Below are 26,283 nucleotides of genomic sequence, written 5' to 3' on the forward strand. Positions count from 1 at the left end.
TTCACTAAGTAACTCTATTCAAAACATTTAGACAAATTAAATTATTACACACCTTTACAAATCAATGCCTAATGGCGTCCTTCTCTCAATCTTGACAAAAGAATGCTACACAAGCATACAATATAGCATCACAGGCTCTTCCTAATCACGTAACTCCAAAAATATGACAGAGACATTAATGCTCAGTCACTACTATTTATACTTGGTTCATCTTTGTTTGATATTTAATAAGTATCGTCTGTGGCGGTTTCAGTACTCGCCAACACAGATATTATCTTTAAAATAATCGGTACATAATTCTATACAAGTATAAAACATGACACATAATGGTTTCTATTTATTACATAAAGTTCACACAATCATTGTCCATGCAGTTACAATCATCCAGTTCAATTATTCTTTTCTTTTTTTTTTACCACGTATAATACGTGTTTTGCCAGGAGACGTTACATGGCACAGGCCCTTGGTGAAGATGAAGGTTGCTGAAATGGAACTCATCTGGTGGAGCTCTATAGATTTTCTCTGTTCCTCATCAGTAGGATCATCTCTTAGCTTGTGATGTGCAGAGCCATCAAGCAATGCATCTATATTGCCGTTCCGGTTCATGAGAGAAGGGTGGTAATGTTCCCCTTGTCAGCAGGTAAAATTATGTCATTTTCTTTTGTCAAATCTCACAGAGCTTTGTTTTCTGCCCAATTTATATTGAACTTTTTAGACAAAGCCCAGGTTAAAATTTCTTCTACAGTTTCACTGGGAAGTTTGATTCCTTGTTCTAGTCCAGCTAACATAGGTGTCAGTGAAAAGTTCATACCTTTCTTGAGAACCAAGATCCCTGCATTGATCAGAATTTCACCCATGAGTTTAAACACAATACATCATTGTGTTACATTTTCTTGTGTTTAGGCTTTGAGATAGGTGTATTTTGCCATTAATAAACCTTGGCTAGCATCCAGGTAGATCTATCTATCCAGTACCAGTACAAAACTGAGAGGTTCAGTGAGATTTTCAGATATGGTTACAGTAATTTCATGGGCACTATATGCAATTCCTTTCGCATATACTGTATCCACCCTCACATAATGACTGCACTTGCCCACTGTTTAATTCTAACAGTGGCCTCTTCCTTCTCTGTGCAATACATTGGTGACACGTTTACGGTTTGGCCCCACAGAATAGATACACTGCTTGTATTTCTCCAACATTAGACGTTTCTCCAATGGAATATTCAGTTCACAATGCAAGTGGAAAAAGCTTCCTAAATGGTATCATTAAAAAAGAAAGTCGATTGAGTACTGGGATGCAGTGCCAACTACAATCCTACTCTTGCTGAGTTATTTTTTCAGACCTAAAACTGTCACACTGTATCATGTCTCCTATCAGGAGGTGTGCAGGACTATATTTAAACTGTCTGCTGTCTGTTTTCACACTCCTGATCCTGAGTGCCAATGAATTATTTATCTCTTTGGCTCAAGTGAAACTACCAATAACAGGGGCCTATCCCCAGAATAAGCATAATTTATTACTAAATTGATATTGTCACTAATTTAGCCTGGTATTTGCATCTTGATGTATACTAGAATCATTTCTTCTATATGTGAATCTAAAATTCAACTCCTCGGACTTTATGGCTCTCTCCTAATTATTTTTCTGCATTAAATGAAACTGTTCTACGTATTAAACTTCAAGACAGTAAGCAAACAACAATACTTAACTTGGATACCTGTAAACTGCTGATATGAATGAAGAGAACTGGTGTTACATTTTAAATTTGTTTTGACATTTTCATAATTCACTTAATATGCCATATATTTTCCCAGTCTGTGGTTAAATATCTCAGTCATTAACAATTTACTTTAAAGTAGTCTGGCTTGGTGCAACATAGAGTATACACCAGTCCTCAGATTATGCAATGCTACTGTAGCACACAACACAAAAGAATTCTGAACAGTTAATTGTTAATGGAGGCAAACATGAGACTGCACAGAATACAATAACTGGGAAGTGACAGTGGGGGGGTGGGGGGGTGGGGAGGGGGGGGGTGATATCAAGCCAGTAGCAGTATTTCAACCCATCATAGCATACTTACATGGAGTGAAGTCCACTATATCCAACTGTTAGATGTGACCCAGTAGGATGGTAGTTGACAGCAAGACAAAGAGTGATGATTCCATAGTTAGTCTTACAATGTACATTTATTGTAGCATCACCATAGAAAGTAAAGTGTCCCACAAGACAGTAATAACAGAAAGGATTATCCTTGATCACAGGTAGGAGTAACTCAAATCCCAAATCTTTGTACATCTGCCCTTGTAATAGGCGGTTACAAGGACTTTGGCTGTTTATTATGAAATGAAAATTAAAACATCTACAGCTGTCTCTTTTGCATTTAATTTCCTTAAGCAAACACTTTCAGTGTTCCATTGTACCAGCTTCATGCTCCTTGACCAATGTAAAAAGTGGTTGCAAATAAATTCAATGTGAAAGAGATGGCTGCAGGTGTTTTAATGTTCATTTCAAAATCCAAATAGACAATGGTTCAGTAATCACCTCATACATAGTAACACTGAGACCCCTTGAAAGATATAAGGTAGCTGCTGTGGGGGACAGCAGAGCTAGTCCCTGATAACAGCTCTGTAGTTGTTCTACATCTACCTGGATACTCTGCAAATCACATTTAAGTGCCTGGCACAGGTTTCATCATACCACCTTCATAATTCTCTATTATTCCAACCTTGTATAGCACACAGAAAGAATGAACACCTATATCTTTTCATACGAGCTCCGATTTCTCTTTATTTTATTGTGCTGATCATTTCTCCCTATGTAGGTCGATGTCATTAAAATATTTTCGCATGCCCACCCCAAATCCTGTATCATTTCAGTGACAGTCTCCCCCCTATTTCATGATAATACAAAATGTGCTGCCCTTCTTTGAACTTTTTTGATGTACTACAGATGCACACACTTTATTCAATATGTAAGCATCACCACAGACACTTAGATTTAGGTTGAGATGTGTTCGATATGCCTGCCATCATTGGCGATGATGTGGCACAGATTAATAGTGAAATTTTGCATGACCCGCAGAAGTATCAGAACATCGATGCTGTCGATGACCCTATGAATGACTGTTTTCAGCTTGCCAATGGTTTCAGGGTTATTGCTATAAACCTTGTCTTTAATATAGCCCCACAAAAAGGAGTTGCATGTATTCAGATCCACAGAATATGGCGACCAATTGAGGCCAATGCCAGTGGCCTCTGGGTACCCCAGAGCCAGAACACGGTCCCCAAAGTGCTCCTCCAGGACATCAAACACTCTGCTGCTTCGATGTGGTTGAGCTCCGCCTTGCATGAATCAATCTTGTCAAAATCATGGTCAATTTGTGTAACGGGGATGAAATCATCTTCCAAAACCTTCGTGTGCTGTTCAATAGTCACCATGCCATCAATGAATGTCACACCGTGACTGGGCTTTGCACACCATGCAGTCACCCGTTGAAGGTGAAGAGACTTCTCAATAATGAAATGTGGATTCTCAGTCCCCCAAATGCATCAGTTTTGCTTATTGAAGAACCCATCCAAATGAAAGTGGGCTTCGTTGCTAAACCAAGCCACACAATGTGCTTACTTGTTCACATCATGCCCCGCAGCCAACCAACTGTTCAGAAGTTGTTGTTATTTTCTTTCATATAGTTCAATAGTTATCCCACTGAGAGATAAAATGCCACCCTTAATAATAAAAGTCTAATACTTTTTTTGTTATATGTTGTGTCTGACTACCAAGAACGTAGGTGGAATATACATTGGCCACCTGACAGCCTCCAAAGGACTCTCACACAAACAGCTTCTGAAAGAAATAATGCAGACAGACAGCTCTATGTCTCATTTGCCACTTCCTTTCATATAAAATGAAACAACTGAATACATTATTGAATGTGAGATTTGCAAAATAACAATTAAAAGTAATGAGAGAATTTTATATGTATCAAGAAATAGGCCATGAGTTCTGATATATAATTAAGAAAAGTTTACATAGTTCAAGTCATAATTCCAACAAATATGAAGTACAATAATATAAATTATATTTTAGTTAATTACAATCCAGTTGCTTTGAATAAAATATTACAAACAGTATTTTGGTTTGCTCTCAAGTAGAGCTATCATTTTAGATGATCATAATGAATAAACATCGTAGCTTTTCAGAAAGAGGGAAGAGGTAAATTTTCAAGAATATGCGGTGCAATATGACTGCACAGTTCATATCACAGAAATTCAAAGTTGGTTACTTATTAAATGCCTTATTCCCCTTAGTAGCTGATACATATCAGGTAGTATATTAATTTGGAATTTAATCTGAGATAATAAACTTATTTGTACTAATTTTTAAATGGCTGTTTACTACTGGCACTCGCTATAGACAAACAGTATAAAGTCCAGAAAGTTAAAAATTCAAGCTAAAGTGACCTCTTCAGAGGATGTTGCAATGAGGAAGGAATTTCAGATAGGGATGGGAAGGTATCCCATTTCAGAGACAAGATGGAAAACTGTTTTTGGTTGCCTAGAGAACTATGGTTGTACCCAAGCATGTACCTCTTCATCCAAAGCAAATCACTGACCACAAATGTCTTATTTCAGCTCTCCAAAAATATGGAAATCATATGGGGAGAGAGTGACACTATATGGAGGATGTGTAAGGACTTCACAGTGGAACTTCTACAGCATTCTTGATACAACCTTGGTGACATCACAGACCCCAGTATACTGACTAGGACATAGAAATTTATTCTTAAACACTACTCCAAACTTATTCAATATTTTAAAGTTCTTCTCTTAAAAAGTTTCCCTAGTTCTCTATACTTCCATCGAGCATTAGAAAATATTCCCTCAAATGATTTTAAGGAACCAGCACGGTGTATATTGGCTTCTGGATCCTCTGCAACCAACTTAGGTAACACTCAAGTTTCCTTGACAATTATCTTCAGTATCCTATCTAGTTTCATGAATACTTTTTTCTTTTTCAATAGACTAGTTTCCATTTTTAAAATCTCCTTGTTTGACTATGTTCATATTGCAATGTTTCTTTAAGTGTATCTGTATCTGTATCAGCTTGTGTTAAAGCAAGCTGGGATCTCTTTACTTCCTCTCTTGCTTTGACATCTGTCTCCTTAAATTCATTTTATTTTCATTTTTGTCTGATTACCATTAACATGCATGAGTATAAAAAAAGAGAGGGGTTGGCCTCGAGTCTTAAGGAATATAGCACCAAGTCTAATTTTGTGCTTAGTTTTGTGTATGTAATTAATTTCCTAATTTATTTTGACAATTGCTAGTTAATATCTTTTGTTATAGGGTAAATCAGTAATTGTTTCATGACTTAGATTCTATTGTTGACTTATAAACAAATATAAATTCTTCAATAATTATAAAAATTTGGAAGAAGAACTACTAGGATTCTTGAAGTATTTACTTGGCTCTATTCAAAAACATATTACAAAGCCAGGCCTTAATTAATTCCAAAATAATTACAAAGTTTGACATAAGTATTGTTGGTATTACTATATTTGTTAACTTCATTATTTAAACAAATAATTTGGCCTAACGTTTGTGATAGAAGAAACTGTTAAAAAGGAGGATTTTTTTATGTATTCAGTTCATTGAATGAGTTATGTTTTAATTGCAATTTCTGTAACTTAAATATCAAACAATGTACAGTTCCAGTGCCTGTTATCATGAGGATATGTAAAGGATCAAATTTTGGTCCTGAGACAGTCGGTCCTCAGCTGATTTTCAGATGGGAAATACGTTTTGGTTAAATTAACAATAATGCATTAACTTAACAGTGGAAAAAGTGTAACACAAATAGGCCATGTGTTAGAACAATTAATGACAATGTCTGTTCAATTTATTTGAGAAATAGTGTCATAGGTACTGTATTATTCTGCACGAACTGTGAATTGTGTGGTTAGTTTTTATTGCTCATAGACGTTCAACAGCAAACTATTGTAGCAGTATGCTGATGTTGCCTGCAACCTATTAATGAGGCTTTTCAACATTTATCAGTTATTGTGTAATATTTGGGGGCTGTGAACAATGAAAGTAAAGAACTGTGAAACGCAACTGTGCAACTGTCGGCTACATCTTTTACAGATTCAGTGTTGAACTGTCCCCCCTCCCCCCATTTTTCAGCCAGTATAACAACATGGAGGACTGACAATGAAGAAATAAAGCAGGTGAATGTCACAAGCAGTTAATTCTTTGTGAATAGCAACTAATTTTCCAAGAATATCTCTCAAATCACTATGATTAGCATGTAAAGAATCATCTTTAGAAATAAATGAATCTATCTTCTCATATAGGTTATCAAATAATAGAATCCATTCTGTCACACAGTTCCAATGTAAATTCTCTGGGCATTTTCTGCTTAGCACTGATTAAACTCAACTTTTCTCCATTTTTCTAACTTTTTACTGTACCATGTAAATATAACCATATTGAAGCGCAGCTGCTGTGTAGAATAGCCATTGATCAGATTGTGTGTGCTGCTGATGGACACCCACAATGCGCACACTACAGCCACAATCAGCAGCAGCCAAACACACTGCTCGATGATCTCTTTCATGTGTGGTTGTCAGCAAAGCTGTCATTCACTGCTGCCTATGACACACATCAGCGATCTACCTGATGAGATTTGGAGGCAATACTATGTTCTCTACTGGTAGGTGTGTAAAGCCTTGGAGTGCATAGTCAGACCTCTGTTTGGATAGCTAGCACTGCACAGTACACCTAGACTTAACCACATGCCAAGGTGGACATCATGAGGAATGAGCTGAGTCTCACACTCAGCATTGCACATACAAGGATTGAAGTTGTTGCGCCACTGCCCATCTTACTGCTTGTCCACTACAGCTCAAAATTCTCTCAAAAATCAGTCATCTGCCCCTACTATCCTGATAGGAAAGTCCTTTGAGGAAGTGTTCAGGAATGTACTTAAACTGTCTGCTGTCTGTTTACACGCTCCCAAACCTAAAGGCTCATGGAATTATTTAACTCTTTGGCTCTGGTGAAGCTACCCACAGAAAAGGCCTAATATTTATATGGATTATTAAATTGAAATTGTCATTAACTGGGTTCAATATTTGCATCTGATTGCATGCTAAAATAACCTCTTCCTTATGCAAATCTGAAATTCAGCTCCTCTTGATATTATACCTCTTTCCAGGAATAAATATTCTGCTCATAATTATTTTTCCACATTAAATGAAACTATTATACACATTGAACTTCAAATCAGTAATCATACAATAATACTTCACTTGGACCTCTTCAAAATAACAATAAGAATGAATGGAACTGCAACATATTTTAAATATATTTTGAAGTTTCCATAATACTTGCATTGTGCCATATATTCCCCTGTGTATCCTTAAATAATTCAGTCATTTAAAATAGTTTGGTGGTCCACAAGATAGGGGATTAATTTTTTTTTTTTTTTTTTTTTTTTTTTTTAAATTCGTGGTAGTGGCAGTATCATACTGATACTCCATGATGGCCACAGTACTGTTGCCCAGCTGTTACTGCACAAACATTCCTAGACAAGTAGCCCATTCCCCAGTGTTTCCAAGTAGTGTGTGGCATTGCAATAACTCTATTCTGAAACATATTACAAGACATATAACACAAGATTTATCACCCACTTATGACTTCACCTGGTCCATCACCAATGCTTCTCGTTACATTCTCCTAACTTTATTATTTATTAGAGGCGTAAAAATGGCTTACAAGTGGATATTATAAGTGAATGGTTACACCACTGTCCACAATGTATTGGCATCTGATGTTCCCTGGTACATAGAGCACGCGTCTCAGATACTGACTGTCTTTCTCATTCATCACTTGATTATAGATGGATTTTTATGTGATCAGGCTGCTTCATCCTGATTTAACTTTTAATAAAAATGTCATTTTGTTTCAGAACCATATAAAAGGAAATTATCATATATCAAAACATACTGACAACCAAATTCAATTAAACATGAAACATAAAATTATATCACTGTGAAGGAAAACTGCAGTGTCACTTTTTTTCATTCTATAGATAAATTTGCGTTAAGAAGCAATGTTTCAGTGCTTGTTACAAATTCCATGTATTTATAACAACACACAAAAATGTCAAAGCTTTCTGGATAACTTGTAACACATGGCTCATTTATTTAAGTCAGTTCTAAGATTATATATTTTTCTGAAGATCTGCTGCAGATGGATATGAAATGAACATTAATAAATAAGACTGCACAAAAAAGTCTGTATTGTAAAGAAAATATGTGTCTCCACAGTTCTTCTGGCATTTGGTGTGAAGGAGTCGTCAATCATTACCAGCATAATGTCTATAACTAATCTTGGTGTTTTAACTTTTGCAATCATTGCTGGTGCCTTGAAAGGTATGTAACACTGCTGCTTGTATTTGTAAAAGCATGAAATTGCTGTCTATAGAAGTGCATATTTTCTGAAATTATGTTTTTTAAAATTTATGTACTGCGCACAGCAATAGTAATGTTCAGTTTTAAGCCAAATTCACATACTAAGAAATACATTCACATTCTCTTGAATGATAAAAAGGAATATTCTGAGCACAGTTGTTCTCTTTTTCAATTTTAACTCACAAACTGTACTCCTTTTAAAACAGTTTTCAGATTGACAGTTCAGTGTGTCTTGTGGTAGGTCAGCCACCAGCCAATCATAGTTCTTTCTTGATTGATACACACTCGCTGTGTTGCATGTTTCTTAAGTACATGCAACGACTTGTCTAGCAAGGCTGGCTGCTTGCTAACAAAACTGGCCCCTGCCACTACAATTAAAAAGTTATTTTAATTGGAGTATATTAGTCACCCCCAATATTACTGCACCTGGGAGTGAGGGTGAACTAGTTGGATCATGTGTTTACCTGTGCACCTGAAGCTGATTAGAATGTGCTCTGCTGTTTTAATCACCAGGCAACTTGCTCATAAAGCAATTTGGATGCCCACAGTGTATACAACAGTCGAAAAAATTGATATGGTTTTTTTTTACTGTATTGTCATTTGTTTTTGTTACCACTGCACCAAAGTCAAGTGTTGCAGACAATAATCATAGCTGAATAATAAATGCTAGCAGAACCTCCCAGAAAGTGTTTTTCCATGACTGCTACATTTTTAAGATTCTAAGGCTGTTTGTTACTGTACCACTTCACACAACTTTTCTGCCTATAAAATTGTTGGGAACTGAAATACATGTCATTGTGAGATGTTGCTTGTCTTCAGTTTCCTCATCAGCCTTTCTGCCAATTCCTTGGACACTTTTATTAATTGAACATTACAGTTTTTGTAATAAACATGCTTACATACTGAGCCTGACAGATAATATACCAGTTGATAGATCACATACAGCTTATCACATCTGATACTTCCATTGACTATGTATGTTTCACCAGTCAGACATACCAAAGTAAATAGGAATGGCAAGATGCATGGAGAGGTATACAGTGAAGCTCTAAATAATGTGGCATGGGAGAAAAGTAATGATTAACTGAGCCATATAAGATAATGAGTATTTTATTCATTTTGGGTGAGAATTATGGCAACAGGTTAATGTCAAAGTGTATGCAAATTGTTTAGTAGTGCCAACCTGATTTTGGAGCTTGATTTAAAGAATTGTCATATTTTTCAAAGCAATTAGTTAATAGATTGTAGTATAGAGTGGTATGTGTGATAATGGAGATACTTCTATTTCATTCGTTAGAGTGTCATTATGAATGGGTTGAACCAATTTATTTATTTATTTGCTGGCCTTATAACAATCAGTCTTTGGGCATTGTCATAGCTGCAGTTCACATATACATTGTGATACAAGTTTGTGTTAACTGTTCTCTTATCACTAAAAGATAAACACACACATTGATATAAATAGCAGAGATCAGCAATTATCAGTTTTCTGTTTAAAAAAACATGCGGCTACATACACGAACAGTTTACAAGGAGATATAGCAATTTGAAAACTGTTATTGAAGAGCAGCATTTCCCTAATAATAATTACTGTACTTAGGCTCATTCTTTCAGGTATTTAAATTGACTATCTTAATATCAGGTGCTAGTCTCTTTAAAAGACTGTCCCTATTGTATGTGGACTACAGTCTGCAGCCTTTTTATTACATGTAAATCTGTGAAAGTTTTCCCTTCCCTGTATGTTGTAATTATGTATCTACTGTCCATTACAATATGTTCTGGATATAGTTTCGCAAACATGACTCCCATGCATGATGTACACCAAGTAGCTAGTTAGTATTTTATATTTTCTGAAAATTTCTTTTCAAGACCCTGTCTTTTTTACATTATCTTTTGTAGTCTAAAAAGCCTGTGTGTATAGAAAGCTGGAAACTCACCCCAGATCTCAATATAATATTGGAGATAGGATTTGTCAATCAGAAATATATTTTCCTTAAGGCATCATGATCTAGGAAGGCTGGAATCTATTTTGGTGATTACATATTTGTACTGATTTTCTTACAAATATGTTCTATAAACTCTTTCCTCAGCTGGTGTTCATCCACAAGCATACCCAAAAATTTGTGTTTATTAGTATAGCTAAGTGGCAATGGAGCTGGTAATGGAGTACAATTCATATTTAGATTATAGCTAAGCAGGAACAGGATTATCACTGTCTACTCTTAGATTACAAGTAGATTATTTGATGAGATGACAGAATACTGCATTTGAGTTCACTACTGTTGGCAGCAGTTTGTATATCACTGCCCCAGCTGACAAGGGATGCATCATCAGAATAGCTTAAGATGTTGCAATGTTGCATTTTAATTAAGCCATTAACATGCACAAGGAACAGAAAAGGTCTTAATGTACTTCTTTGAGGCACACCAGATTGAAATATCCTGTAGCTTGATTTAGATATTAGTAATTGTTCATTCCTATTATATGTTGACTTAAAACTAGTTTTCTGGCTTTCAAGTAGGAGATAAGTAGTTTTTTAAGTCTACTCCTCTAATCCCATATTCTAATTTATTCAGTATTTCATGATTCTCAATATCAAAAGCTTTACTCATATCCAAAAAAGTGCCTGTTAACCATTTCTCCTCTATCTAGTTTGTTTAATGTGTCGTATACATAGAAAATTTGCTACTGCTGTTACAATGGATCCTCCTCTTCTCAAACAGTGCTGTAGATTGTTGAATATATTATGCCTGCTGAAATATGTCTTGACTTGATTTAATGTTACTTTCTCTAGTAATTTGCAAAGTTCTGAATTTAGCAATATTGATCTGCAGTTTTTACACAGTCTGTATTCCAGGCTTACATGATGGGAGAACTTCAGGTATTTTAAAGATATCACAGAATTCTCAATGGCAGAGGAAGGTATTTAATCAGTGTGTCTGTAGCCTGATTAATTCTCTTCTGGATTCCTACAGCAGCTTAGGTCAAATGTCATCCCGGCTACAAGTCATTTTAGCTTGAAGTTTTGAGATGACTGCTAGGACGTTTCTCTCTGTTATACCATGGATGAAAAAAGATCGCCACTGTTTATTACATTAAACCTGAAATGCAAAATTGGGTGCCCAGTCATATCTATCATTTGTTCTAACTGCTCTGAATTTTTGTATGATTTTTTCACTCACTTCTTTTGAGTCATTTATCATTTCATAATTTCCTTTTAGCAATATGCTGTTGTATTTACAGTATTACTGTTTCCTACATCGATCATGCATTATTTCCCAGGCAGCTTAACTAAGCCTAACAGATCCGTTTGCTTGCAAGGACTGTAGGTTACTTTCAAGGTCCTAAGCACCACAAGAACAGGTGAGACATTGACAAACCTGCTTCCATGAGGGTAAAGTTTGTAAGAGAGGCAATGAATTTTTCAGGAGGACTGTTAACAGTTAAATTGAACATACTGCTGTTTTTCTAAACTGAATTAAAGGTTTTATGTGTCAGAGATATACACTGATAAGCCAAACTTTATGACCACTGACCTACTATTGATATAAACTCATCCAGGTGATAGCAACATCACCTGGTGAGGAATGACTGATAGTGAGGAATGACTGCTACTCAGACACATGCATGGTACATGTGGTATCAGTGAGCGTGCTGTTCGCATATAGAATTGGGAAGATGAACGATCTATCTGAGTTTGACTGAGGGAAGATTATGATGGCCTGGATGCTTGGCATGAGAATTTCAGGAACTGCATGACTTGTCAGGTGTTTGAAGAATGTTGTGGTGAGTGTCTTCAACATGTGGCGAAACCAAAGTGGAACCATGTACAGTCATCTTGGGGTTGGGCGGCCACTGCTCATAACAGATGGACATCGGAGTCTGGGCAGATAGTAAAACAGGACAGGTGATGAACTGTGGTGGAACTTCCTTCAGACTTTAATTCTAGGAAGAGTAAAAGTGTGCCTGAACACACACAATACACCAAACACTCCTAAAGATGAAACACCACAGCTGACGATCCATACATGTGCCAATGTTAACACTAAAACATCACAAGTATGATTGAAATAGGCACTGGACCATCAGCACTGGATGTTGGCACAGTGGAAGAGTGTTGAATGGTCTGATGAATCCTAGTACCTTCTTCATCATGCTGATGGGAGGCTGTGAATCCATTGTTTTCCAAGGGAACTGCTCCTTAACAATAGTACTGTGGGATGGAGACAAGCTGGTGGTGGCTCTGTAATGCTCTGGGAAAGATTCATGTGGGTATCATGAGTCCAGTGGAGCTCATGCAAGGCACCATGACAGCCAAGGAGTATTGTACACTGGTTGCAGACCATTTACACCCGTTACAGGCCACATACATCCCTTCATGACGATCATGTTTCCCGACAGCAGTGGCATTTTTCAACAATACAGTGTGCCATGTAAAAAAGTCCAGTGTGTGATGGAGGGGCTCAAGGAACACAGTGGTGAGTTCCAATTGATGTGCTGGTGTCCCAGTTCACCAGACCTGAACCCTATCGAATACATCTGGGATGTGATTGAATGCGGTGTCACAGCTCATAGCCCCCTCCCTGGAATTAAAGGGAATTAGGAGACTTGGTTGTACAGATGTGAATCCAACTCCCTCCAGTGACCTATTGAGGCCTCACTTCTTCCATGCCAATATGTGTTGCCACTGTTATCCGTGCCAAAGGCAGACATACCGGCTATTAGGTAGGTAGTCATAATTTTCTGGCTGATCAGTGTATGTATGAACATTGAACAAAAAAAGGCATGGAATTAAGAGAAGGACAATATGAATCTAATGACAGAGAAGGGATTGAGCTGTTTCAGAATTTGATCACTCAAGTTGATGATTCTGGTTGATTTAGAGATCACCAGTTTGTGAGTCCATGATAAATCTTTATGAGTGACAAGGAGGTGCACATACATGATCATGATCTTCAGTGCTGACCAGTTTGTAATTATGTCCTTAAAAGAAATTAGGCCTGCTTTATTGTGCAGATTTTTTAAAATTAGTGTTCCTCCTTTTGCCGTACCTATAATCACTGTCAATGATACCTTTATTTTCCTGTGTGTGACTAACTTAGAAATGGCATGTCTAGAAATCTGTTACATCTTAATTTTTATTTACCACTATGAGAATATTTTACACATATAAAGTGATAAATATTTTCTCATACTTCATCATATCAACAAATATGCTCTTAATGTTATAGTGGAATCCACTAAAAAATTTCATTCTCTTTAAAGCTGACATAGGTAACTGGCAGATAGAAAAGAATGACATACCTGATGAATATAATGGTGGTGAAGGTGGATTTGTGCCATTTGGAATTGCTGGAATTATCAAAGGAGCAGCAACTTGTTTTTATGCTTTTGTTGGCTTTGATGCTGTAGCCACAACAGGTCAGTAAAATCTGTGCTAAAAGTTTTGCAAACAAAATTCAGTTATATGTTTAATTAACATCTCCCTTTTTTCAGGAGAGGAAGCTATAAATCCACAGCGAAACATTCCTTTGTCTATTATATTCTCACTGTTAATTGTATTTTTTTGCTACTTCGGAGTTTCAACAGTGCTTACCCTCATGCTTCCCTACTATCTACAGGTATAACTAGTTGAGTATTGTTACATTTTTAAGCACATGTGATTGTTACTTGTCATCAAGTTTTACACAATTTAATGTGACTGTAAGGGAAACATTAAATATATAAAGATGTAAAATGTTTTACTGATATGACTAATAAAACATAACTCTACTACAGTCTTTAGTAAATATTCTGCATTTAATAAAACATTTTCTGTTTTAGGATATGAGTGCCCCACTATCGTACGCATTTCAAAAGGTTGGTTGGAACTGGGCAGGATGGATCATAAGTGCAGGTGCAATATTTGGTCTTGGAGCAAGGTATGAAGAAAATAACTTCATTGCTTTTTTTCATCTTTGCAGTTATTAAAATTAGATTATTTCAGTTTTAAATTAAAAAGTTACCACTTTTTCAAACCTTGTTACAGCTCATTCATTTCCATAAAGATTTTATGATATAGTAAAATACAAAATGGTACTGATTTCATTACTTGGTGATAAAGCAGTTGTTATTTGCACAAGAACATCCTGTAGAGGCCTGTTTACAGGACTAGGGTTATTAATAACTGCTTCCCAATACATTTATTCCTTAATGAAACTTGTCATTAAACAACATCTCTTTTTTTCAAACAAACAGCTCACTTCATGGAATCAGCACTAGAAATAAGAATAATCTTTGGAAACATTTAAAGTTACTTAGGTCCTGAAAGGGATCCTTTATTCAGAAACACACATTTTCAATATCTTGCCAGCAGCCACAAAAAGCTTAACAGCTAATAAAGTTCAGTACAAGAGGAGCCTAAAGGGTTTATTGGTGGCCAACTCCTTCTGCTCTATTGATATCGATTCCTTAGTGCAGAGTGATGATTATATAGAAAATAAAATCATCATAACTTCTGAACAGTTTGCGTTAGAACATTCAAATTGTGTCATTGGTCGTGGGGCATGATGGGAATTAGTAAGTGCATGCATGGTTTGGTTTAGCAACAAAGCCCATTTTAATTTGGATGGGTTCATCAATAAGCAAAACTGGTGCATTTGGGGGACTAAGAATCCGCATTTCATGATCAAGAAGTCTCTTCACCCTCAACAGGTGACTGTGTGGTGTGCAATGTCCAGTCACAGAATAATTGGTGCAATATTCCTTGATGGCACAGTGACTACCAAATGATACATGAAAGCTTTGGAAGATGATTTCATCCCCATTACACAAAGTGACCATGATTTTGACAAGGTGTGAGTCATTCAAGGTGGAGCTCAACCACATTGAAGCATGAGAGTTTTGATGTCTTGGAGGAGCACTTTGGGGACTGCATTCTGGGTCTAGGGTACCCAGAAGCAACTGGCATGGGCCTTGATTGGCCACTATATTCTGCAGCCCTGAACACGTGTAACTCCTTTTTGTGAGGCTGTATTAAAGAGTAGGTGTACAGCAAGAACCCAAAACCATTGCTGAGCTGAAAACAGCCATTCAGGAGGTCATTGACAGCATCAATTTTTAGATACTTCAGCAGGTCATGCAGAATTTCACTATTTGTCTGTGCCACATCATCACCAATGGTGGCAGGCATAACCTAAATCTGAATATCTGTACTGATGTTTACATGTTGAGTAAACTGTGTGCATGCCATAGTTAATATAGTTCAATAATTATCAACCAGTGCATCCAGCTGGTTTGTAAATGTTACTAATAGTATCAAATAATGTGAGTATTAGTACAATCTGACTTTGTATGGTGTTAATTTTTAAATAAACACCAAAAATCTCTTCAAGAAAAAAACTGGATTTAATAATGAAAGAAACTGCAATAACTATGTACAGGTTCAGTAGGAGATTATAACTGGAAATTCTCTGAATTACTGTTGTCATGAGGAGGTAATATATGGTAATGAAAGAGAAAGAGTGACACAGGAAGAAGTTCTGGCCACTGGAATAAAGAAAGGAATAATGAAGTTTCATACTGCATTGACAGTGGGAACTTAGAAACAGAGCAAAAGCTAAAAAAGAGAAAAATGGGGAGAAATAGTGTCACCTCTTATCCCCCCCCAACCACCACCACGAAGTAACTATCACCTTACTTTCTTACTGGAACTGGAGATACCATCAGAACCAACAAAATTTAAATAATCCCAAGTATGTGTGCTACAATGCAGGTCTGCATTTCCAGACTTCACACACTTTGCTTCATTCTAGACTAGAGAAGCTTGTAAATAGACAAATTACTTAATTGTTTTTTCCCTACCAAAATTTCTGGATGATATTTGTGGTTTGCTTAGAGTGATACTTGGATGACCATTAAAAAGATTTCAATTCCAAAAAACTGTAAACAAGACAGAATAAAATTCTTATTGCATTTTAAGAGAATGATTTTGATGGTTGGTCACTTCTGTTTCAGCTTCCTTGGGGCAATGTTCCCACTTCCAAGGATAATCTATGCTATGTCATCAGATCGTTTGCTTTTTCCATTTTTGGGAAAAGTGCATCATAGGTTTAAAACTCCTTTCATTGGAACAATTTGTGCTGGCACTATCACAGGTATGAAAATTGAAATTTTAACTCTGATTCAACTTTTTTCTTGTTGACTGTATCATATTTACTAGTAGATTCAGTGCCTGACAAAACAAGAGAAGCAGCCAGAAAACTTCATCAGATGTCAATGTAACTTTGTGCACATTCACACCATAGGTGGATATTAAAATGATTAGAACAGCAGTCTTCTGTGTTTGGTGGAAAGGTCACCAGGTATGGTGTATGAGGACCGTGAACAGTGTCAGATTGGAACGATCAACATGAAGAACACAGAAATGCAGTGTTATCATCAGAGTCAGCGTTATCAGGACCTGACAGCTTGAAAGGGGAATCAGTGGGGCTGACATTTATTTAGCTAGCTGGATGAATTGTGCAATATCTGTTTTTGGGGCATTCAAATGTGACAGTGACCCAATATTGGACTGCTTGAGAATGTGAAGACAGGCATACTTATCATTAAGATTCCAGTTGACCACATTTGTGCACCAACCGTCTTGTAACCCCTTCACCTCTGCACTTGACATCCAAGAACAAGAAATGGATTTCCTGCAATATACTGTGTCATCCTGCACCTTTGGTCAGAGACTAGGGAACTACCATTCCATGCACATGCTGCTGTTAACACAACACCACAAATGACTGCATTTGGAGTGGTGCCACATCTGGGAAGCATGGACTGCTGGAAAATGGCATTGCATTGTTTTTAGTGATGTTTTGTGGTTATGTACTACCCCAGAGGACCACCTTTGGTGAGTATGGTGGTGACCTGGGGAGAGGTCCCATCCTTTTAATCTTTTGGAGAGGCACAGTCATGCTATTCCTTTATGACTTAAGGTAAGATCATGGCTGGTTGTGATTCAGGGGACTCTAAGAGTAAAACAGAACATCACGGACATCCTCCATCCTCAAAAGTTACCTCCCATCTGACAGTACCGTGGTGGCATTTTTCAACAGGACAGTGCTTGTCCACACATTGTACATGTCTCTATGAAGTCTGTGTGATGTTGAGGAACTTACATGGCCAGCAAGATCCCCAGGTCTGTACATGATAGAACATTTGTGGGACCAGTTCAGACATCATCTCTGTGCTAGTGCCAGTATCCAGGACATCAGTGACTGCTGTGACTCGCCGATCATTCAAAGTGCCGCCACGCAATTACGCGCGTCCTCTATGTGTGGCGCTGTCTGCCAGCCATGCAGCAGCTGCACCACCTAAGCGGCCAGCCGAGCAGTGGCCGCTAGACTGGGACTCAGTGCTCATTCAAATGCTAACGTGTACACATGTCTTACTTGTCAACTTACTCTGTGTCTTATATGTGTTGTTGTGTCGTTCCAAAATATATGTGTTAAACTTGAAGTTCTAACAATTGGTGATGAGGTAGTGGATTTTTCCTTTTCACCGTTGACTCACAGGGTTCCATGGCTACTGTCGAGCAACTATTGCAAAATCTCCTTGAACAGCAAACGCTTCTAACAGCGGCGATTCGCAATTTCATCGCGGTGTCAAATGCGTTGTTGGCTATACCTCCTTTTCCTCCTTACGATAAGACGGCAGAAGACTGGTCTGATTATGAAAAACGTCTTTGACAGCACTTCTTGGCATTTCATGTCACGGACGAACAACCATGTAAGTCTCTGTTCCTTTCCTGGATTTCACCTCAAATGTATCGGTTGTTGTCGCAATTGGCTCCTTTGAAGGATCCTGCGTCTTTGTCCTTTGCTGAAATGTGCTCACTTCTGTCTGTCTATTTTCAAAAGCAAATGCATGTGGTAGCCTCTCGGGTTGCCTTTTATCGTTGTCAAAAACAACCAAATCAATCCTATCGCGCTTGGGCTGCTGAACTTCACAGCCTCAGTCGAAAGTGTCAATTTGTTACTGACGTTCACAAAGAATCCTATGACGATTCCATGGTACGGGATGCTATTATCCGGTCGGCGCCTGACAAAGAAGTTCGGCAACGTGCCCTTCAGTTGGCGAATCCGACTCTAGATGAAGTTCTCTCCATTGCGCAGTCTTTTGAAATTTCTCGCACCGCTGGGGTGCAAATAGAGGCGTGGGGTGATGTCAGGGAAATACAACCTCTGTGCGCTGTTGACAACGCATGCAGCGTGTCCCCGCTGCCCGACGTGGCCGCAGTGCGCTCCCACGCACAGCCTCGGCCTAGCCGTAAACAGCCCTCGGTGTTTTACAAAACATTCACGTGAGGATTGTCCCCAACATTGGGCTGTGTGTCACAATTGCAAAAAGAAAGGTCATGTGTCTTCCGTTTGCAAATCCGACCGCATACATGATGTTCATGAACATGACGCTGATTCTGATTCTGTGTTGTCTATCAATTGCACTTCTTCCCTTTCAGGGAAGTTATTCCTCACTGTCCAAATCCTTGGTCGAGATGTTTGCATGCAAGTGGATACCAGTTCTGCTGCCACTATAATTAATTCTCTGACATATCTTCAGCTGGGATCTCCACTCCTGTCCCCTGTCACTCAGCAATTACAGACGTACAATAAACAGAAGATTTCTCTCGTGGGACAGTTTAATGCTGAGGTATCTTACAAATCCATTGTTCGCACTGTTCCCATATTTGTGGTCGACCAGAGCAATGCAGAAAATCTTTTTGGTTTCGATGCCTTTCACATTTTTGGGTTCTCCATAGATGACTCTGTCAATATTGTCTCTGATGCTATTCCTTATGCTCAACTGGATTCCTTGTCGACGACATTTTTGTCCCTTTTTTCTCCTGGGTTAGGCCATGCAAACGACTTTGAAGCTCATATCACGCTCAAACCCACTGCTCGGCCTAAGTTTTTTCGGGCTCGGCCTATTCCTGTGGCCCTTCATGATCGGGTAAAACGGGAGTTGGATCGTCTCACTGCTTCAGGGGTCTTGCTTCCTGTCACTTCCAGTGAGTGGTCCTCTCCTGTCATTGTAGTTGCTAAGCCATCTCTGTGCCGATTTCAAAGCCACTGTAAATGCTCAGTGCCTCATCGACACTTACCCTATGCCCCGTCCTGAAGAACTGTTCACTGAACTTTCTGGAGACCAGTATTTTTCTAAAATTGACCTGTCAGAAGCTTATCATCAACTTCCTCTCGACGCTGCTTCCCAGCAGTTTCTGGTCCTTAACACGTCTTTCGGCCTCTATCAATACCAACACTTGCCATTCGGGGTTGCTAGTGCCCCTGCTCTCTTTCAGCAATTCTTGGAACAATTATTGCTCCCTGTCCCTGGGTGTATCAATTACATGGACGACATTGTTGTCACTGGCTCCACCACTGGAGAACATCTTCAAAATCTCCACACACTTTTTAATGTCTTACAGACTACCAGTCTTAAGTGTAACCTTCAGAAATCACAATTTTTTCAGGCATCTATCACGTACTTGGGGTTTCAACTCTCTCGGGATGGTATTCGTCCATTTCAACACACTGTTGCTCACCCTACATCTGTTAAGGAACTGCAGGCCTTCTTGGGGAAAATAGCATACTATCACAAGTTTTTACCATCTGCGGCTTTGGTGGCTCAGCCGTTGCATTGCCTGTTGCATAAAAACGTGCCTTTTCACTGGTCCGCATGGTGCGAAGTGGCTTTCCAGAAATTGAAGACTATGCTGAAACAGGCCCCATGCCTGGCTACTTATCAACCTGGCCAACATCTTGTTCTTGCCACAGACACCTCTCAATACGGGGTCGGTGCAGTCCTTGCGCACCGTTTTTCTGACGGTTCGGAACAACCCATTGTTTATGCCTCCAAAACGCTCACGGATGCCCAACAAAAGTATTCTCAAATTGAGAAAGAAGCTTTGGCTATCATTTATGCTCTTCATAAGTTTGGTGTTTTTCTCTATGGCTCAAAATTTCACCTTGTTACAGATCACAAACCACTTGTTTCCTTGTTTCATCCATCAACGTCACTTCCCGACAAGGCTGCACACCGCCTCCAGCGTTGGGCTCTTTACTTGTCCCGTTTCAATTATGAGATTCATTTCCGGCCAACGGCTCAACATGCGAATGCTGATGCTCTGTCTTGCCTTCCCATGGGTCCTGATCAGGCATTCGATAGGGACGAACTTTTGTGTTTCCACCTGGATGTTGCCGAGCAGCGGGTTGTGGACGGGTTCCCCATCACTGGGGACAGGCTGGCGGCTGCTACGGGTTCTGACCCTACTCTCTCCCGGGTTTTACGCTGTATTCAGAAGGGTTGGCCAGATCGCCCGTCCACTAAGACTTCTGATCCGTTGCGGAACTACTACACTTTGTGCTACTGCCTCATGGCTAGGGATGGTGTTATCCTCCTCTCCACTGACAATGCTTCGCCGCGTGTTGTGGTACCTGCATCTTTGCGTGCTTCGGTCTTGCGCCTCCTTCACCAAGGGCACTGGCGTGTGTCTCGCACAAAATCTCTGGCACGCCGTCATGTTTACTGGCCTGGCATCGACTCTGAAATAGCACACATGGTCGCTGCCTGCAGCCCTTGTGCGTCACAGGCCACTGCCCCGAAGTCATCTTTGTCACCGTGGCCTTTGCCTGAGAAGCCCTGGGAGCGCATTCATGCTGACTTTGCGGGACCCTTTTTAGGTACTTATTGGCTCCTCTTAATTGACGCCTACTCTAACTTTCCTTTCATTGTCCGTAGCACGTCACTTACTACCGCGGCAACCACCAGTGCTCTCGCCCGCATTTTTTCTTTGGTAGGCCTCTCCTCTACTCTTGTTGCTGATAATGGTCCGCAATTTGCCTCTTCCGAATTTGCGGATTTTTGTGCTCGTCACAGCATTACGCATGTCACGGCCTCGCCGTTCCATCCACAATCCAACGGTGAGGCTGAACGACTGGTCCGCACATTTAAGGCTCAGATGCGGAAACTTCTGACTTCTTCTGCTGCTGATGATGCGCTTCTCCAGTTTCTGGCGTCTTACCGTTTCTCCCCCATGGGCGACCACAACCCGGCTAAGCTGTTACATGGCCGACAGCCCCGCACGCCACTTCAGCTTCTGCGGCCTCCCACCTCACGGCCGCGGGTGACTTCACTTGGCCGTTTCACCGCCGATGACCTCGTCTGGGTACGGGGATATGGCAGGCAGCCAAAATGGAGCCCAGGCCGCATCTTAAGACACCGTGGCAGACCCCTGTATGAAATCCAGACGGACACGGGTGTTGCAGTGCGTCATTCGGACCAGCTTCGGCCTCGGGTGACAGCAACGCCTGTTCCGAATGCCGCCACACCACCTTTGGCTCTACCTGACGCTCGGGATCTTGGCATCTCTCAACACTCACAACGCAGCCCTCTCACCGTCATCGTGATGCCAGCATCAGAACGGACGCCACCAGGAGACGTGCCCATGCAGGAACCAGAGGACCATCCTCTGTCAGAGCAAATCTACTTGCCTCCTCCTCCAACGGATGCCGACATATCGCCCATGTTTTCTGTCATATCAACTGGACTTGCCACAACGGGCAGATCGGTGCATGGGGCCCCAGCAGATTCGACCCCTACGTCTCCTTTCATCTCGACCCGTTATCATCGGGGACACTTCCGTCCGTACGGGAAGCCTCCTCCTCGAGACTTTACGGCAAGTCAAACAACGCCTATGGACGTTAGCCATCTCCAGGACACCTCCATCAAGACCAGTGCAACAATTTCAAAGTGCCGCCGCACAATTACGCGCGTCCTCTACGTGTGGCGCTGTCTGCCAGCCATGCAGCAGCTGCGCCACCTAAGTGGCCAGCCGAGCAGCGGCCGCTAGACTGGGACTCAGTGCTCTTTCGAATGCTAACGTGTACACATGTCTTACTTGTCAACTTACTCTGTGACTTATATGTGCTGTTGTGTCGTTCCGAAATATATGTGTTAAACTTGAAGTTCTAACAGTGACAAGTTACAATAGTTGTGGCCTAACTAGCCTCAGGAGAGGATACAATGGCTTTCTGTCTTTCTCAACAGAATCAGAGCATGCACTGAGGCTAGAAGAGGTGCCACATCATACTGATAAGAGGGTTGATACTGCCAAGTCCTCTGTTAATTTGACTTGATTTTATAAACACTGCAATAACATCTCATACCCTCTCGACCCATGAAGTTTCATTTTGTTTCCTCCTCCCCTTCTGGGTGCTTCACTTTATTTTTGTCAAGCAGCATAGTTGTAGTTCACTTTGCAAATTGAACATTGGAGCCCTTTGAAAATAACTTCAGTAACTAAACAACCACTTCCAGTAATCTGATTTGGCTGGTTGCAAAAGACCATATGGTACATTTCAAAACCAAACATTCAAAATGTGTGGAAATTAAAATACAACATAGCAATCAACCTATGAGAGAAATTGATATGATCAAATCCTGAGGACTAAATGTGGACAAGAACTTAAGCTGGAATCATATATTGAGTTCCTATCAAATAAACTAAGCAGTTTTGCATTTGCAGTGCAAATACTAACAAATTCCACTGACTTGAGTGCATGAAAAATTACTTATTGTAGTTATTTTGAATCTGTCATTAGATATGGAATAATTTTCTGGGGAAATTGAAGTAGTGTGTCTCAAATACTGAAACTGCAAAAAGAAAATTGTCCAATACATATGTACTGCACAGCAAACAGAGACTTGTCACTCATTATTTCAGAGACTACAAAACCTAACTATTCCCTCCATATACATTTATGAAATTACAGTCTTCCTACACAGCAGCAAAACTTATTTGAGGAGAATCATTTTAACCATACATTTAATACAAGAAATAAACATAATTTTATGCTACCCAACACAAGTTGAAATTATACACACAGAGTCCACAGTATAGGGCGATGACTATATAAAATGTGTTAATGGGCCCACACATACTTAATATGAAGCCAGAAATTTTAAAAACAAGGCTACAGCAGGTTCTGTGGGAGAAATATTACTATTCAATAAAAGAATTCATAGACTATGAAATGATAATTTGAGCAAGGAGTAATTAAATATTAAATTTTGTTGTATGGAATATGTAACAAAATTGTATTATTATTATTGTGCTGTTTGTTAATATCAGCTGTTCTTTGCTTATGGTGAAATTTTACCACAGATTGATGTGTCTCCTGTACCTGAGTCAAATGATTTAGATTATGTACATTATGAGACAAATAAACCATAATTCACAATGGAGACTATAAATTTTAATTAGGAAAAGTTAAGCCATCACTTTGATTTTCTTAGATGAAAAGTATTATAGAAGATAGATTATTAACAAAATATACTAAGTTTTATACACTGTCTAGTCATCTGTCAAAAGTCTGAATAGCCACCTTTTACAGTGTGGCCCACTGTGAAATAGGCAAGAAGAGACTGAATGAGGTCCTAGAAGGTACTGACATGGATGTATAGCCATGATGACTCCAGTGGCACTGCCAGCTGCATTAGGTTCCTTGGTTAACGATCTGTGGTCAAACAGCTCATTCGATGCAATCCCACAGATTATTGACTGGGTATAAATCTGGGAAATTTGTGGTCAGGGGAGTATGCTCAACTCTTCCTGATGCTCTTCAAGCCACACATGTACATTAAAAGTTGTGAGACATGTAACAGTCCCATGCTGGTAGATAATGTCATGCTGAGGAAAAAGTGAACTACGCATAAAGGTGGACATGGTTTACAAGGACAGATGCATACTTGTGTTGATCCATTGTGACTTCCAGGATGATGAGACAACCCAGGGAATGCTTCTGGCCTGGATCCATCCAAAAATTGTTGCAGAGTGTTTGCTTTCAAACATTTCACGCTTTTCACCCCAACAGCCATATGTCAAATGGAGCATAAAATGTGATTCATCTGAGAAGGCCACCTGTCACCACCCAGTGGATGTCCAGGTGTGGTACTGGTGAGCAGATTCCAGCCTATGATGCTGATGAATAGCAGTCAGCATAGGTACATGAACCAGGCACCTCCTGCAGAGGCCCGTATGCAGCAATGTTCATTGAACTGTTGTTGAGGAGACATTGTTGGTAGCCTCTTGATTCATCTGTATGGTCAGTTGTTCAACAGTTGCACATCTATTCGCCCATACACATCTCCACATTCATCGTACATTGGACAGATGGCAAGAACAGTGGATATCAGGTTCAAAGAAAATCAGACACACACCCGATTAAGACAGGTGATGAAGTCAGCCATTGCTGGACACTAGAACTAGATCATGCTATGAATTATGAGGAAGCCAAGATTCTATCATAGACCCCCAGATTTTGTGACAGTGTTATAAGGGAATCGGTTGAGATGAAAGTGACACAGCCTGGGATCCTGCTCTGGAATTGTTAAAGGAGCAATGGGGATGGCTGCAGCACTCCACAAATAGAAGACAGAAGACATGGACATGGAAAATGATCACCAGGCAAGAGTTCTAGATGCAGAAGACCACTGAGAGAACATCCAGAACCACAGCGGATGGAAAATAATGGGTGTGGACCACAGAGGGAACATGCAGAACCACAGCAGAACAAAAATGTAATGGCAGATTGTATCGAGCACAAGTGTAGTGCATAGAGAATGCCTAGTACTTCATATAGAATTCCAAATGCACCAGACCAAAGATGGAACACCCAGAGCCTCAGTGGATGGAAAACAGAATGGTAATGTTCCAGAAGATCACAGTGAGTGGGTGGGGACCACAGAGGGAATCCCAGTAACTGCTGGTGGAGGGGGAAGGTAACAGACATAAATACTGGATCAGGTCCAATAAAGGAGCAGTCTTAGGTCACACTTGATGAAGGTTACCAGCTGTGTTACCAAAATGTTGTGCAGGTATGATGCTGATATCCAGCAGAACACCCAAAAACCCAAGACATCAATATTAAGTATTATTTTTACTCCATAATGAACTAAAACAGTCACAACATAATGGAAGGTAGACAACACCTCCCTAGGTGCAGGCAGAACTCAGTTGGCGAAGCATGTTGAGGTAAACAAGCAATCTCTTCTGTCAGTCACTAGGATGGTGGGTGGCAGCCTGGTGAGGTGTAATGCTCAACACTCCAAAGGCAGAGTCGACTCAGCACACCATGGCAGAGCAGACTCTGCCAGCCAGCACAGACAGCTGAGACATCTGACAGGAAATATATAGGTTAGTGCAGTGCCCAGTGTGGTCATGCCTGCTCACAATGGGGAAATGTGCCCATACAAGTAATGATGAACAGGTACAGCATCTGCCTACACAGGCAGCAGTGGACAGAAGCAGCTAGACAGCTCTGACATGAACTTTGGATCTCTGGAACCAGATGCCAACAGCTTTTCAAAGTTATCCAGCAGCATGGACAGCAGGTCCACAGCTAATGAAGGCAGAATTTGAAGGCAGCTGTTTGCTGAACCATCTCAAAGCATGAACTAGTGTAGACCTCCTCTCATAGCTATCTCCTGGTGGTAATTGCATGATGCTTGTCTAGAACTGACAGTATATACATAGAGGTGACAGAAGTCATCAGACACCTCCTAATATCATGTTGGACCTCCTTTTGCTCACTGTAGTGCAGCAACTCATCATGACATGGGCTCAACAAGTTGTTGGAAGTCCCTGCAGAAATACTGAGCCATGCTACATCTGCAGGCATCCATAATTGCACAAGTGTTGCTGGTGCAGGATTTTGTGTGTGACTGACCTCTCAATTATGTCCCTTACATGTTTGATGGGATTCATGTTGGGTGGTCTG

At 39.8% G+C, this 26,283-nt stretch overlaps 1 protein-coding gene across 1 annotated transcript in view; it reads left to right on the plus strand.

The window, feature by feature from the left end:
- Positions 1-26,283, plus strand: part of LOC126176686 (high affinity cationic amino acid transporter 1-like) — a 181,902-nt gene that overhangs the window by 72,652 nt on the left and 82,967 nt on the right. Inside the window, exons 5-9 of the mRNA XM_049923848.1 lie at positions 8,336-8,440; positions 13,745-13,900; positions 13,976-14,100; positions 14,303-14,400; positions 16,475-16,614. Of these exons, the coding sequence (XP_049779805.1) occupies positions 8,336-8,440; positions 13,745-13,900; positions 13,976-14,100; positions 14,303-14,400; positions 16,475-16,614 (624 nt within the window). The remainder of the gene's footprint in view (positions 1-8,335; positions 8,441-13,744; positions 13,901-13,975; positions 14,101-14,302; positions 14,401-16,474; positions 16,615-26,283) is intronic.

The sequence above is a fragment of the Schistocerca cancellata genome, chromosome 3 (assembly GCF_023864275.1).
Source record: "Schistocerca cancellata isolate TAMUIC-IGC-003103 chromosome 3, iqSchCanc2.1, whole genome shotgun sequence".
NCBI lineage: Eukaryota > Metazoa > Arthropoda > Insecta > Orthoptera > Acrididae > Schistocerca > Schistocerca cancellata.